General features: G+C 42.0%; 1 protein-coding gene across 16 annotated transcripts in view; it reads left to right on the forward strand.

Annotated features, from left to right (window-relative positions):
• Nucleotides 1-242: 242 nt before the first annotated feature.
• Nucleotides 243-15967, forward strand: part of DOCK9 (dedicator of cytokinesis 9) — a 97428-nt gene continuing 81703 nt past the window's right edge. For 6 of the 16 annotated variants that reach the window (XM_033147825.1, XM_033147826.1, XM_033147832.1 and 3 more), the window contains exon 1: nucleotides 14831-15332. In XM_033147825.1, coding sequence (XP_033003716.1) covers nucleotides 15171-15332 — 162 coding nt within the window. In that variant the 5' untranslated portion in view covers nucleotides 14831-15170. Of the gene's footprint in view, nucleotides 489-14829; nucleotides 15333-15967 lie in introns of those variants that run through there. The other 10 variants (XM_033147827.1, XM_033147831.1, XM_033147843.1 and 7 more) reach the window with 5 other exon arrangements.

Genomic DNA, 15967 nt, shown 5'->3' on the forward strand with positions numbered 1-15967 from the left:
CCGCCCCTCCCGCGGCGCCCGCGCCAATCAGCTCAAGCGAATCCGCCTCCGCTTCGCTCTCTTCACCCCCTACCGCCCACCCTCTCCCGCGTGCCAGTGTTTGGGGGCAGGCGCGAGCGGGCGCCGTTGGTGTGTGTGTGTGCGCGTCGCCCGGAGGGAGGGGCCGCCTGACAGGAGCGGCGCCGCGAGCCAAGACCAGCTGCGACACTGACTGGCCGGCCGGCAGCTCGCTCGCTCGCGCGGCGTTGTTAGGGGATGGTGGGGGCGGCTACAGGACGCCGCCTGAGGAGCCTCCAGGCAGCGCCCTGAGAGGGCCGGGGATTCCGCCAGGGCCGCCGGGAGGAGCGAGGGCGATGGCAACGATGCCCTTCCAGCCGGCGCTGGGGCCCCCGGAGACTCGCAAGTTCACGCGGGCGCTGAGCAAGCCCGGCACGGCCGCCGAGTTGCGGCAGAGCGTCTCTGAGGTGGTGCGAGGCTCCGTCCTTGTGGTGAGTTGACGGCGACGGGGGTGGGAAACGCACACACCTGACAGGGATATCCATCCAGGCTCTGCCCCGCGCCCGCTTCTTGCCCCGCCATTACTTCTCGCATGGAGGGTGGGGTGGGGGTGGCGTCGTTGAACCTGGCGCCCTGTTCCCTCCTCTCCCCCCCCAATGGACCTCCCTGAGATGGACACACCTCCTCGCCATCTCCCCACCTGGCCTGACAACACCCCCCCCCATCCTCCGCCGGGCATGTCTCCTCTCGGAAGCCTTACTTGCTCCGCATCCCCCCCCCCCTCTGTGGGGGTTTCCTCCTCTTCCAAGTCAGGGCGTATCCAGGGGCCAGATCCTGGCCTCGTTTCCTCGGGAAGGAAACCCTTTCCCTAAAAGGAAAAACAAAACAAAAAACCTGTGCTTCCCTCCCAGGGAAGCGTGCGTGAGATCGCAGCCCAAGGCAGAAGAAGCAAAAAGAGGAGAGGACGTCTTGGGGAGATTTCTCTTCCCCCCCCCCTCTCCCCTCTTGCCTCTCTTTTCTCTCCTAATCCGCATGTCGAAATTTGCATGGCTCAGCTTAACCTAATCAGCTGGGGGGGGAGAGCTCTTGGGTGGGTGGAGAGAAGGGGGACACAGCCTGCTTCCGGCCGGGCTTTCCTCCTTTCGTTTTCCATTCCAACCTGCGTATATAATACTCAGACCCCATTTCCCGTTGCTCAAACCCTTCTGTTTCCCGTTCCTTGCATCGGGATGCTGAGCGCACAGGAACGGGAAGGAGAGGGTGGTCCTTTCTAGCTGCGGCGTCTGTCTCCAGACGTGCGCTTCTCCCTCCCCCCCCCACCTCTTTTCTTTCTCTCCCTGTAAAAACTTCCGTCCATTCACATTGAGTCCCGCCCTTGCTTCCTTCCCCGCGATATCTATGAATGAATGAGTGGCTGGAAAACTTTGGAGGGGGATTTCATATTGCCTGCCCGCACACGAATAAACGCCGGGAAACATTTCTGGGTAATCTGCAGATTTGTTCAGTTCCACCCCACATCAGATCACAAAACCCAACAATACACTCAAATGTTGTGGCTGTACTGATATCATAGTGAATGTTTGATTTAATGTTTAAATATTTTTACCCATCCCCAGTTATGTTTGAAAGTCTGGACTGCATTCTTGTTACTGCCACTGTCCTCAGTTCTATGATTTTCTGTGGTCTGCTGTCTCTTGGTGTATTGTTTGGAATGGCAGATGGAGCACATTCATTTTATATTTCTGTTTAGATTGGCAGCTTAATTGTTGCATCCCTCCTCCTTTTACACTGGGTATAGTACTGTAGCTATATAGTAAGCTAAACTGAAGATTCACAGCAAGGATAGAATTTATTTCAAGCAAAACATGTGTTATAAAATCTTTCATAATCTACACAGAATAGAATTTATATTTTGGCTGCCTTTATTCTAATGCCTACTGCCTTATTATTCACCTTGAATCCGTTGCAAGGTTTTAATGAGATGATATTTGCTATTAACAGTAACTTGGTTTAGTCATTCACAATTAATTGTCTTAAGAATTTGATGCTGCTATCTAATCCTGTTTCTACCTTTTGACAGGACTGGCACTTAAACATATTTTTAGTATCTTAGAATTTTTCAGATAGTTCTTGGCCATGGATGTGTTTATTAATTTATAAAAACAAAGTGCTGTACAGTAAAACAAAAGTTAGACAAGTCTTGCCTGCAAATAGATAAAAAGAGGGAGAAAGGGAGCTTTAGCATTTCATTCAGTGATGTGTATCACTTTGCTAAGGCACTTGGATTTGTGATTAGGACTGGTATGTATCACATGACTATCCTGCTGATAGGGTAAACTTTTTGTGCACATTAATTGCTTGATTGTGATAATCAAGTTACTTTTATTGTCACAAGCAGAAATGCCACTGCATTACCATATTGAGAAGATGGTTGTAGCTGGCAAAGTTTCAGATTCTAAAAAACCTGTTCACTATACATCTGCAATGTGCTGAGGAAAACATGGCCACCATGAGCTGGACATATGTCAAGAAATGTTTTTAAATTCTTGCTCTCAGCATTGTTGACTACTTCATTCTCAGTGACTTGAAGGTTCTTCTGACATACTAACTTGCTCTCCAGTTTGTCAGAAATAAAATGTGATTAAACAAAGAAACATAGAAGTGAGAAAATGTACAGCCTTTTAAAAACTGCTGAAGCTAAATTCTATCTGGTTACAAGCTTTTCCATCACCACATAACTCTTAGTTGTTAAAGGCTGAACCGTAAGTAGTGTACTGATCAGGTTTTAAAGGAATTGCTTTAGTATGCAATGCAATATGACAGACCACTGCTTCACAGATATCTTAGCTGTCTTTCTACCTTCTCTCCCCTCTATGTAAATTTCATTGTATATTTTTCAGTTGTACTGCCAAAACTCTGTATAGTGCATTTTCTTTACTATGTGAGGTATTCCTCCCTCTGTGCTATTCTATATATTTCTTAGAGTTAATGTTGCTTAATATGTTGGAAATACTATGGACGTGTTGGCGAATAATACCACATGTAGTTAATATGTTCTAAAATCTTGCTCTTCTGGGCTTGAGTTCTTCTGTTTATTGTATATTACTGGCTACCATAGTGAAAATGTTTACCAGCAGAGGTACTAGTCAACTTGGATCTGGGAAATACCCTCTGTGTTAGAAAATACTTTTTTTTTCATGCTGGTGCACACTAAATCTACCAGTAGTTGAAGCCCGGTGATAAAATTAAACCACTGTCTCTCAATCTGGTTCTACTAAAGTCTTCAGTCTGTTTTTTTTTTTTTTTTTTTTGAAACATTCAAATCATTTATTTCAAATCTGTTTTTGATCTTCCTTGGATATAGTGCTATCATCTGGATCCTTGTTATCTTTTGTCTTTCATGTTTGTACATATTTGTTCTGCTTGGTCAGTTGGCAAAATATTGCCTACTGAAAAATATTTGGTTCCCCTGATTTTGGTTGCAATACTGGTACAGTGGACATGTGGGTTGCGAACGTGATCCGTGGGGAAGGCACGTTTGCAACCCACAGCATCCGTAACATTTGCGCACACGCGGGTTGCGATTTGGCACTTCTGCGCGTGCGCAAAGAGCGATTTAGCATTTTTGCGCCTGTGCGAGCGCCGAAACCAGGAAGTAACCCGTTTCAGTACTTCTGGTTTCAGCGCGGAGCGCAACCTGAAAACACGTAGCCCACAGCGTTAGTAACATGAGGTATGACTGTAGTATCTTCTTGTCTTTCTTCCTCAAGGTCCTTGAAAAATGAATCTCTTCCTCATCAAGGCCCTTAAGAAGGATCTTAACAGTGCATGGGTTCAGAAATAACGAACCATTAACACACACATGAGAGCTGGCATGAACCTCTGACTTGCACAACTATATTCTCCTATATATTGGAGGGGAGGAGACTTAAAGTTTCTGCCAACATTAGGAACAAACAGTGGTTTGTTGCTTCTTACAAACACTGTAAACAGTGGTCTCTACAGACCAGTTTTTTTTGTTTTTTTTACAATCTAGGATATCAAATCTAGATCTCATCCTGAGTCATGGTTTGTTATACCTGAACTGCATCAGTGAATATAAGTAAATTCCTTTATTAGACCATTTTGAAGCTTTGGGGGTGTGGTGATGCTTCATTCCAAGGTTTGTTTTCTTGTAATAAGGTCATACATATATGATAAAGAACACTATATTAGTGAGGGAAAGCTGTTTGCTTTCAGTTAAAATTCGTTGTGGTCTCTTACACTAACATTATTTTAGTTTTTGATTCATACTAATACTCCCTCCCACCTTTGTCTTCCTTTACCTTTACAATCTAGGATATCAAATCTAGATCTCATCCTGAGTCATGGTTTGTTATACCTGAACTGCATCAGTGAATATAAGTAAATTCCTTTATTAGACCATTTTGAAGCTTTGGGGGTGTGGTGATGCTTCATTCCAAGGTTTGTTTTCTTGTAATAAGGTCATACATATATGATAAAGAACACTATATTAGTGAGGGAAAGCTGTTTGCTTTCAGTTAAAATTCGTTGTGGTCTCTTACACTAACATTATTTTAGTTTTTGATTCATACTAATACTCCCTCCCACCTTTGTCTTCCAAAGCTGCTCCTATTACTACTACTACTACTACTACTACTACTACTACCACCAATACTACTAAATTTAGATTCCATCCTTGTTCCTGAAGGGCCCAGGGCAGCAAACAAAAGAGTATTTAAACAATACAATTAAAAGTTTTTAGAAAATTAAGGGGGGGGTTAAAGTCATGAACTCTCACATCTATTGATGTGAGTCACTACTTTATCTAGCATTGGGCAACCTCCAGCCCACTGGCCTAATTGGGCCCAGCAAGTTCCCTGATTGCTGCTTTTGCTAAACAGTGCTCACTGGGCCCATACCTGTGGCAAAGAAACATTTGCAGGCATTGCCAATCAGTCCTGTTCCTTTGCAAGTACTGTACCAACAATCAGCAGATTGTCAGTGCTTACAAAACCCTTGCCTGACAGCATGTCTTCAAAGTCCATATGCTTATATTAACCAGTAATAACTGTATGTGAAAAAACTTTGTGAACTGGTAGAGGCACTCATTATGGAACTATAGTGATTCCATAGTTTTAAGGGGGCTTGCTTTTTCAACATTCAGTCATTATAAACCCCAAATGCTCTTGGTTGTGAAAATAAGATGATTTATCCTATCAATATGATATTTGCTATGGGTAGTGTAATTTGAGCAAATTGCAGAAAAATTCTATAAAAATGGTTGATTTACAGTAGTTTTAGAAAGTTTGCTTTTTAAAATTACAGGTGCTTCAAATGTTAAGTGTTTTTCTAGTCATCAAATACACCGTAAAGGTAAAGGTACCCCTGCATTCAGATTCTCATTTTTGTCTTTTAGATTATATAATCTAATCAGAGATATTGTGGGAGTCTGCCCTTCAGTGGAAATGCATTGTGTATTTATAAAACTATCAAGTTTCTAAGACCCCATTTTAAATGGAAAACAATGTATGTCAGGAATTCTGTGGGTGCAAAGAAGTGAAGGAAGTCCTGGCAAATGCAGCACATGCCTGATTTAGCAGATGGAGTTGCCAGGGTAGAGCTGCATCCTAGCTGCCATCAAATCAAGCAGAAGGTGGGGATAGTGGCATCTAGAGATGTGAATGCCTGAAAAAAGAGGAGGAAAATGAAGGACCCCCCAATTTTCCTGTCCTTCCCCATTTGTATTTGAAAAGCAGTGACCAACCAGATGCATAGGCAAAACTTGCATAGGAAGGTGCCTTGCACTGAGTCAGACCACTGGTTTGTCTAGCTCAGTATTGTCTACACACTGATAGGCAGTGGTTTCCAGGATTTCAGACAGGGTTATCTTCTGCTCCTACCTGAAGATGCCAGGGATTGAACCTGGGACTTTGTGTATGCAAAACTGAGTCTTTACCGATGGCTAGAGGCTTGGCATGCCACTTGATGGATCTGATCAACCCCACTGACTGTTGGCTTGCCACTTTGGCTATAAAAAGTAAACATGCATTTCAGTCTGTCATAATGATCACTTAGAACTTCTCCTTTTGCTCACACTTACCCTTGGTCTTTCAGCCCAATCCTTTTATCCTCTTGTTTGGAATTTTTGGGGGATAGCTTGCTGAGATTTGTGGTGTGTCAAATTTTAACATATGTTTTGAAATGCTAAACCATTAATTCTGACAATCAACCTCTGGCAAAGTTTACCGGTATTTTAAGTTGAGCACAATGTTTAACCAAAAGTTAAACCAGCAGAGTAAAAGGTAAAGTTAAAGGACCCCTAACAGTTAAGTCCAGTCGCAGACGACTCTGGGGTTGCAGCACTCATCTTGCTTTACTGGCCGAGGGAGCAAACGTTTGTCTGCAGACAGTTTTTCCAGGTCATGTTGCCAGCATGACTAAGCCGCTTCTGGGGAAACCAGAGCAACACACATAAATGCTGTTTACCTTCCCGCCGGAGCAGTACCTATTTATCTACTTGCACTTTGCCGTACTTTCAAACTGCTAGATTGGCAGGAGCTGGGACCGAGCAACAGGAGCTCACCTCGTCGTGGGAATTCAAACCGCTGACCTTCCGATCGGCAAGCCCTAGGCTCAGTGGTTTAGATCACAATGCCAGTCATAATTAAAGCATCCTCCTTGTAGATATGCTCTGCTTAAAAAATCTAAATATTTAATAATATTAAAGTAGAACCATCCTGTGACAGAGCCTAGTCCTGTACAGTTTAATGCATAAATAATGGGTTCACCACCTCTTATTTCTTTTGTGTATCACTAAATAATAATTTGCCCCACTGCCTGTTTGCCTCCAGTCTTGTGTCCTTTTCTTCATCCTTGGTCTACCATCTTTATTCTCTCCCCTGTATATAGGTGGAATCTAGACACTTATAAAAAAACGTTGTGGAAAATGCTATTTTTTTAACGTTTTGAAAAGCATATTGAATTTGCCATAACTCATCATCACCATCTAGTGTCCCATTTGTATAATGCACTTCACAGCACACTTAAAATGTTTTATTTGCAGCTGTAAAGCTGAGTGCTTAGTACAGTATGACTTTTTATTAATGCCTTTCTCTAACTCAAATGAAATAATGTAGGGGAAGCAGGGGAGATTGGTGTGCAGCTATGCCCTAAACTTCATTATTCCCCTCACCTGGAAATAGGAAGATTGGAACTGTAAAGCCTAAGATATGAGGATACAATATGTGGGACCAGAGAACATGTTTATTGCTTATTAGAACAACTTGTCTCTTAAATGAAAGTTACCCATTCCAGGGGAAGTATGTAGCTTCAAAAGTTTGAATTATAAGACATATATTTAAAACTATTATTTTTGTTTTTTAAATACACACTTAAAATATGCTTTGAGAGCCAGAGCTATGATAGACCCTAATCTATTTGTGTTCATACATATTTTTTCCTTTTGAATTCCAGTGGATTATTCTGTAATCTAGGAGCGGCAAGATAAAATGCCATTATAATCCTGGGGCTGTCAATTTGGTTCATGAGATTTATCACTAGCTACTTTACCTCAGTGAAGCTCCTGTGAACACTCTTTGAATTTTTGCAGCCCATTTGCAGTGATGAGAATTTAACAAAATGAAAGTGTTTGAACATATATTTCATTCAAAAATTGTTTTACTTTATGGACATATCTAAGTAAGATCTTTCTCTTAATCAGACTCCTGATCCAATTCTATGGCTCAGGCCAGACAATACAAAAATGATTTGGTGCTATGGGAATTAACTTGTGCTCACATGTGCCTTCCCTTGCTTCAATATATTGCTTTGTGGTTTGTTCAGACCACAGTTTCCTATGCCCAGAGAAGTTTGACATGTGTCAACTTGATTGTCCTTTTGGCACCAAGCAGAGACTGAGCTTTTTAGATACGGTTTTAATCCTGCTGTTTTATGCTGTTCTTATGTTTTAAGCTTTTGGGGGGCACATTTGGTAAATTGCTCTAGGAATACAATTGAATTGCAATATAAACAGACTTATTGCTTGTTTCTGCCTGCTCTGAATCAGCTCCATGTATGTGGATTGAGTAGATAAACTCTAACCTTTCTGTAGTGTTAACTTGTAAAATGTTTGGGAAATGGATTAAGAATTAGTCATCAAAGTTGTTGTATTATTTACACACACACACACACACACACACACACACAATTTAACCTAATCCTTATATTTCTCACTGAAATATAAGTTCTCAGAAAGTAATTTGAGAAATGGGCTGCACAGTCCTATGCACGTTTGTTCAGAAGTACATCCAACATTCACTGTGTTCATAGGATTGCAGCTTTAAGAGAGTGTCAGAGAAGCATGACATTTGAAGTTACTTACATAATATAGTGCTTGTCACCATGCATATTAAAGTACATTTGACAGGTGTGACTCTGCCAATATGCTAAAAGAGAACATGTCACTGAACAAAAAGCATTCTGTCCAAAAAAGAGGGCTTTAAACATAAAGTGCTAATCTGAGAGCACCCATTGCTGGAATATATGGACTGATAGCATGACTAAATGAAACTTGAAGTTAGGCTTGAATTTTTTGATGATCAAGTCCCCTATCAGATTTTATTTGAAAATTTCATTACAGCTATGCCTGTTTTTCAGCCACTACAGGGGTATTCTGATTCAAGTCCTTTACCTGTAGATTCACTAAACGTTTTTTCAGTATACATTGGTGCCCACTTAATTGGTATAAAATTTGATGAGGAATTCTGCATTCCTTATTCCAGTAGAAACTTGTTGAACATTTTTTTCAGAAGTTGTTTGGTTTTACTTACAGTTTAATGCCTTTCGGCAAGATCAGCAGCAGAAAAAATTGAGAGAGCATGCCTGCAAATTTGAATTCCACCCTACTGACTTAAACCAGTTACACATCGTTTGTCTTGTCATTAGTTGAGGATTAATTAGAGCTCATGAAAATTCACAGAATACTGAGTAGGAATTTGAGCTTTGGGAAGCATGTTTCTCTCCTTCCCTCAAATCTTTTGGTTGTAAAAAGGTACTCCTCTCACTCACTAAATGATCCTTAGAGGAGAAGGCACTGAGTCCTCGGAGCCCCATTGGCCACTCCAGCCCCCTTCTCCTAGTCCAAGACTTAAGCTTCCAGTCCTGGCTGGTTGAGGGCTAGTGCCTGCCCAGTAGTTGACAGGAATTCCTGTCAACTTGAGAACAGTGTCCAGGCTTGTATGTCCAGGCTTCACAGAGTACAGTAGTAAATTTAGAGTTAAATGTAATCAGTGGTATCTATCCTTGATACATCTATGATGCCACCTAACCCTAGAACATAGATTGGTTGTAATAGACAAAAATATATGGTTGCTTTCATCTACACAGTGCAATTTACCAAGTCCCTAAAATAACTTTTATCTAAATTGAAAATATGCTTTATTTGAATAATGTACCTCTTCTCATGAGAAGACTCCCTGGAAAAGACCCTGATGTTGGGAAAGATTGAGGGCACAAGGAGAAGGGGATGACAGGATGAGATGGTTAGACAGTGTTCTCGAAGCTACTAACATGAGTTTGACCAAACTGCGGGAGGCAGTGGAAGACAGGAGTGCCTGACGTACTCTGGTCCATGGGGTCACGAAGAGTCGGACACGACTAAACAACTAAACAACAACCTCTTTACTATTATCTCATTTTAATTAACTTCAATATTTCCCCAACCATTGAAATTTGGGGCAACAGTGTACTTTATAATGAGAAAAAGGAACAATACCCTTAAATGAAAGATTTATAATTAATTTGCACTTAAACATTTTAGTAGCTGAAGCACTGAATATTTATTTTGTATTGTGTGAATTCACTTCCATGTTCCTGACCAATACAGCTTGTTGATTTTTAAAATACGGTATTTTTAATATAGTGCTCAGGAAATGCCCCATTGGACTGAGCAACAGTGAATTCACTGTGATGTTTTGAAGTAACATGCATAGAATAGTACTGCACATAACTTAAAATGTATGTACTCCAACCACTAGATGGAGTAATATGAAAGCATTTTAAATAAGATGCATCATACTTTAAAAAACTGTATTTGAAGACTTAAATTGTATTCTTTTGGGTTTTATATGAAATATTTATCACCAATGAGAAACATATTTTTCAAGTCATATCTGTAACATTTTTAAGCTTGTGCATAATAAACCAAAATATTTCTAGTAGAAGGTAGTATTCAAATCAAGAAGCTGCTTACCTTTGCTTTAACTAAACTTTCTAACAGCATAGCTTATACACTACAGAAGAAAAATGCTTTGGTTTACATCTAGGTAGCTAAAGCACTCCTTGATCATATGTACAAACAAATTAAGATCAACTAGTATTAGCAGTTTTCTCTACTGCTTACTCTAAAGGCTGGAAACAATATTTCCAATTTCTAGGCTATTATCAAGCACTGTAAGAAGAAACGCCTGCTTGGAGTGGCTGTAATAATTAATAGACAGAGAAGGGAATACAAACTGATGTTCTGTATAGGGTTGCACTTGCTTTGAACAAACAGGTTTGTTGTTTGGGGGTGCTGCAGGATCCATCTCTCTCACTTGAGGCTCAGGTAGCCTCAGAGGAGGTGGAGGAGGAGTTTGGATTTGATATCCTGCTTTATCACTACCCTAAGGCAGTGTTTTTCAACCTTTTTTGGGCAAAGGCACACTTGTTTCATGAAAAAAATCACGAGGCACACCACCATTAGAAAATGTTAAAAAATTTAACTCTGTGCCTATATTGACTATATATAAAGTAATTCTCTTGAATTTTTCAATTTTTCCCACAGCACACCAGGCAACATCTCGCGGCACACTAGTGTGCCGCGGAACAGTGGTTGAAAAACACTGCCCTAAGGAGACTCAAAGCGGCTAACAATCTCCTTTCCCTTCCTTCCCCACAACAAACACTCTGTGAGGTGAGTGAGGCTGATAGACTTCAGAGAAGTGTGACTAGCCCAAGGTCACCCAGCAGCTGCATGGGGAGGAGCAGGGATGTGAACCTGGTTCACCAGATTACGAGTCCACTGCTCTTAACCACTGCACCACACTGGCTCTTTGACCAGCTATATGCCAACTATAGCCATTCTTGGACAGGGATAGCTTGACCACAGTGATTTATCTATTTATGCATTGGTAACCTCGAACAGAGACTAATAATTTAGCTTTTGTGATGGGGGAGTCTCTCCCTGGAATGTGAGGAATTTGGCAGTCCTTAAGGTATTTGGGCCCAAGTTGTCACAGGTCTTATAAATTAATACAAGAAACTTGAACTTAGCCAAGTAGGTAAAAAGATAAAGTCTAAGGACTGGACAGTTAAGTCCAGTCAAAGGCGACTATGGGGTGCGGCACTCATCTCGCTTCAGGCCGAGGGAACCAGTGTTTGTCCACAGACAGTTTTCAGGGTCATGTGGCCAGCATGACTAAGCTGCTTCTAGGGCAACAGGACACTGTTAGGAGTGCCAGAGCGCACAGAAACACCGCTTACCTTCCTGCTGCAGTAATACCTATTTATCTATTTGCACTGGTATGCTTCTGAACAGCTAGGTTAACAGGCTGGGACAGAGCAACGGGAGCTCACCCCATTGTGTGGATTCGAACTTCCAACCTTCTAATTGGCAAGTCCAAGAGGCTCAGTGGTTTAGACGCGCTCCCCTTACTTTGCCAAGTAACACAGGAGCAGCCAGTGCAAACTTTTAGTCACCAGAGTTATGTGCTGGTAGTAGTCTGTCCACTAGCATGGTGTGGGGGGGCCCATTGCCTTAGGTGCACAACGGAGGGGGCGCCTGAACCAGGTGCCCCCTGCAGAGATCCCCGGCGTGCAGCTGGGTGAGTGTGGAGAGTGAATAGCAGCCTTTGTGCCTTGTCTGCCCAGCGTGCAAGCATCCATTTATCAGGGGTGAGGGCTGGGCGAGAAGATGGTGAAGAGCACCCTCTGTGCCTCATGCCTGCCTGTGGTCTTCACCCTCTATTTAACCCAGCCCTCATTCCCAACAAGCAGTTGGGCCGCAGCCGGCAACTCCACTCCTGGGTCAAATCTGACCCGGGGGTGGAGAGATGAGACAGTGGCAGCGTTGCTGCCTCTCTCGGCTGGGTGACACCAAGTGAGGATGCTTCCAAGCAGCATTCTTGCAGCCGGGCTGGGTGCAGTGGCCTCCCAGCACATCATTAACAGGGGTAGAAGTCAATAGCCCTTTCACCAATTTTAATGCATATGCTAACAAATTTTAAAAGACTCCCTCAAAGACAAAACAAAGAAACTGGGGACAGGAAGCTAGAAAATGAAACTGCATGGGCCAGGTACCAAAAAATAAGCACAGGTGCAACATAGGTGAATATAAGAAACAGGAAATATCTTTTTCAAAAAATTTCTTTTATTAAAGATTTTCATAATACAAGCAGAACAAGTGGAATACCGAGTTCTCTCCTAAAGGCAATTCTCAGCCCCACCAGCTACAGAAGGTAGCAGCCCATCCCAGCTCTCACCTGGGATCCCTCTTTCCTTCCAGCCTCTCATCTGGTGGGACCAACATAACCTTGTCTCCAACCCTGGAAACAGAAAAAAATATCTGATTGTTTTGATATCAGAGTGGGGAACCTCAGGCCCAGAGGCTGAATGTGGCCCTCCAAACCTCTCTCTCAGATCCTCAGAACTCTCACCAGGACACTTCTCTCGTACCAAGGCCATAGCCCTCATCAGCCCTTCTTTGTACAGTGGTATGTCCAGTTACGAACTTAATTTGTTCCGGAGGTCCATTCTTAACCTGAAACCATTCTTAACCTGAGGCGTGCTTTCGCTAATGGGGGCCTTCCGCTGCTTCCATGCCGCCAGCGTGCGACTTCTGCTTGCATCCCGGGGTAATGTTCGCTACCAGGAGACCTACTTCTGGGTTAGCGAATCTCGTTACCCGAAGCGTTCATAAGGAGGATGCTACGTAACCAGAGATTCCACTGTACTCTCAAGTGTTTTTGTCTGACTGGAATGTGCCCTCGAACTCTGATAATACTTCTTGTTTGTCTGGATAGAGAGGCGTTTGTACGTATGTGTGTATGTGTGTACAGAGGCTAGCCTACTGTACAAAGATAACATTTATATGCATTACTTTGTCTACCTTTGCCCTTGCCTGCCGCTGGCATGTGACAGCCCTCACCCAAGAAGGGAATGTGGTACTCAAGGTGAAAAAGTCATGCCAAGTTTAGTCCTTGGAAAAGGAGTCTTTGTCATTCATGAACACCTTGCTTGAAATGGATTTTAGAACACAGAACATTTGGAAGGAAAATGCAGTTTGGTTGAGTAATAGTGATAATGATAATAATTTAATTGTTTATACCCTGCCCATCAGCCTGGGTTTCTCCAGCCACCCTTGGTGGCTTCTAGCAAAATATAAAAAATAATAAAATGTCAGACATTAAAAACTTACCTTAACAGGGCAGCCTTCAGATGTTGTCTAAAAGTTGTGTAATTCTTTATCACATTCTATAAGCACCTAGGGACCCAGGTGGCGCTGTGGGTTAAACCACAGAGTATAGGGCTTGCTGATAAGGTCAGCGGTTCGAATCCCTGCCATGGGGTGAGCTCCCGTTGCTCGGTCCCAACCTAGCAGTTCGAAAGCACGTCAAAGGGCAAGTAGATAAATAGGGACTGCTCCAGCGGGAAGGTAAACGGCGTTTCTGTGCGCTGCTCTGGTTTGCCAGAAGCGGCTTTGTCATGCTGGCCACATGACCCGGAAGCTGTCTGCGGACAAACGCCGGCTCCCTTGGCCTATAGAGCGAGATGAGCGCTGCAACCCCAGAGTTGGACATGACTGGACCTGATGGTCAGGGGTCCCTTTACCTTTATAAGCAATAATATTTTAAATTTAAATTCAGACTTCAATCCTGATATTAAACATATGGGATTGGATTTGGCTAACTGGTCCTGCTAGCAGAAGCCCTCATAATAACATACGCTGGTGCAATGTTTCTTCCCCCTCCCTCTCCTTGCTCCGCCCTGTTGGCTTGGGGGTGTTGGTAGAAGCCTGAGAACAGTACATGGGAAGAGTAGGGTGAAGATTTCTCCATTAGGCAAGTAGCAATGTGCACTAACAGAATGTTTGTTTCAGCATGATGATAAATTCCTCCCATAGGGTGGTATTCAATAAAGTTTTAATTAGAGTAGATCCATTGAACTTAATGGCACTAATGTGGACATGCTCATTTATATAAATGGCTATTAGTTGAACACCCCTCATTGTCTTGTTTTCTGTATTCACTGTGAGTTACTTTCAAATACGCAGTTTTATTCAGAAGTGTTAAATATGTTTGTTCCATTCTGAGAGTGCATAGGATTGCAAGTTTACAGCACATTCCTATACGTGTCTACCTTAAGTCACATGGAATTCAGTAGGGCTTATGACCAGATAATAGAGTTTAGTATATATTTTTTGTTTGTGTGTGTCCCCAGTTAAAATAACAAGGTGTGTCCTCTTTGTTTGGACAAGGGGAAAAACCAAAAACGACAGAACAAAATCTTATGCTCCCTGGTGGTTTTCTACTCACAGTACAAGCGTATAAAGTGATTTGAAATAGGCTTGCACATTAATATGTGTTAAAGTGTTTCCATAGCAGCAGTAGGTGGGACAATTCTCCTGAATTTTGATTTTTATGAAAGGGCTATGGTTCCCTGTCAGTTCCCCCACCCAATGCAGTACTCCCCCACCCTGCAATATTTAGGTCAAGTAAAGAAATGTTGAATTTGAAGCTAAGCATTCTGGGGTAGCCGTTTCTTGCAGCAGATGAGAATTCTTTGTGCCTGACAGTAGAAGCAGCAGCAGCATCTTTGCTTTAATAAGATTTGAGGATATTTGACAAATGGAATTGAGGCAATTTATTTAACAATATTATGTTTCAGTCTATTGTATTAATAGCATTTGAGAGAGCATTCTCTTTGAGAGAGGGTTATATTGTGAGGTGTGGCTCTTGCTGAAACCACAGGATTTTTGAGCACTCAGCTAAGCAAGCTTACAATATGGTCACTGATGGTATTTAATCTGAATAGCTACTAGCTGGACTTGGTAAAGAAGACTGTGCTTGTGAAGCAGAGGAATTAATCTCTGAAGAGATCATTTAGCAAGAAATGCAAGTTGAATTGTTTCTGGAATGGGTTGCACTACTAGCGTGATTTTATTTAAAGGTATTCGTACAGTTATTGAGAGAAACTGTTCATATATTTGCAAACATCAAGGAGAAAACAATGCTCTGGAATATGCAGCAAATAGTTTGACAAAAGAAGATTCTGGACTATTGAGCCATTCATTACTGGTAAATGTTCACTTGTTTCATTAAGATTTTTAAACTGACTTAATATGATTATGATGTTTTTTATATCTAGTGTTTCAGAAATGGTCCAACAACTACTGAACACAATGCTGTTGAGTCTTTATTAGCACTACAAATGCTATTTGGAATGGGATTTTAATACTGCTCTTATTTTGTGGAAAGCAACATATCTTTCATAGATATGCTTACTGTATTCATAATTATAGGAAGCTCTCTGTTGTACAAATGTCCAAATCATATATTTGGATCTATTGGCATTACTAAACAATGATTGGGGTAGATGGGGGGGAGTTATTTCTCTTTCCTGTACAATATATGTGGTTTAATGTGGTTGATTGAAAGGATGAACTGAATGCACAGAATACAAAAATAAGTCATAGCCTCTAAGGCAGGTTTTTATTTATTATAGCCAGGTGTTTTGTAGGTAAGTGTTGATAACCTGAAGAGGGCTGCTTCTTGGTGGTGGTGGCTAGTAGGTACCACTTGCCTAGTAATTCGTTTAGTAACTATACACTGTAAAAGCTCATTTGAATAGTTTTTGGAATTACCTAAGGCTGATTCTTGTTCCTTTGTGTTTAGCACGGCTGTTTTGGGAACATGCAATCCTGTACAAGTCC

The sequence above is a fragment of the Lacerta agilis genome, chromosome 4 (assembly GCF_009819535.1).
Source record: "Lacerta agilis isolate rLacAgi1 chromosome 4, rLacAgi1.pri, whole genome shotgun sequence".
In the NCBI taxonomy this organism is placed as follows: domain Eukaryota; kingdom Metazoa; phylum Chordata; class Lepidosauria; order Squamata; family Lacertidae; genus Lacerta; species Lacerta agilis.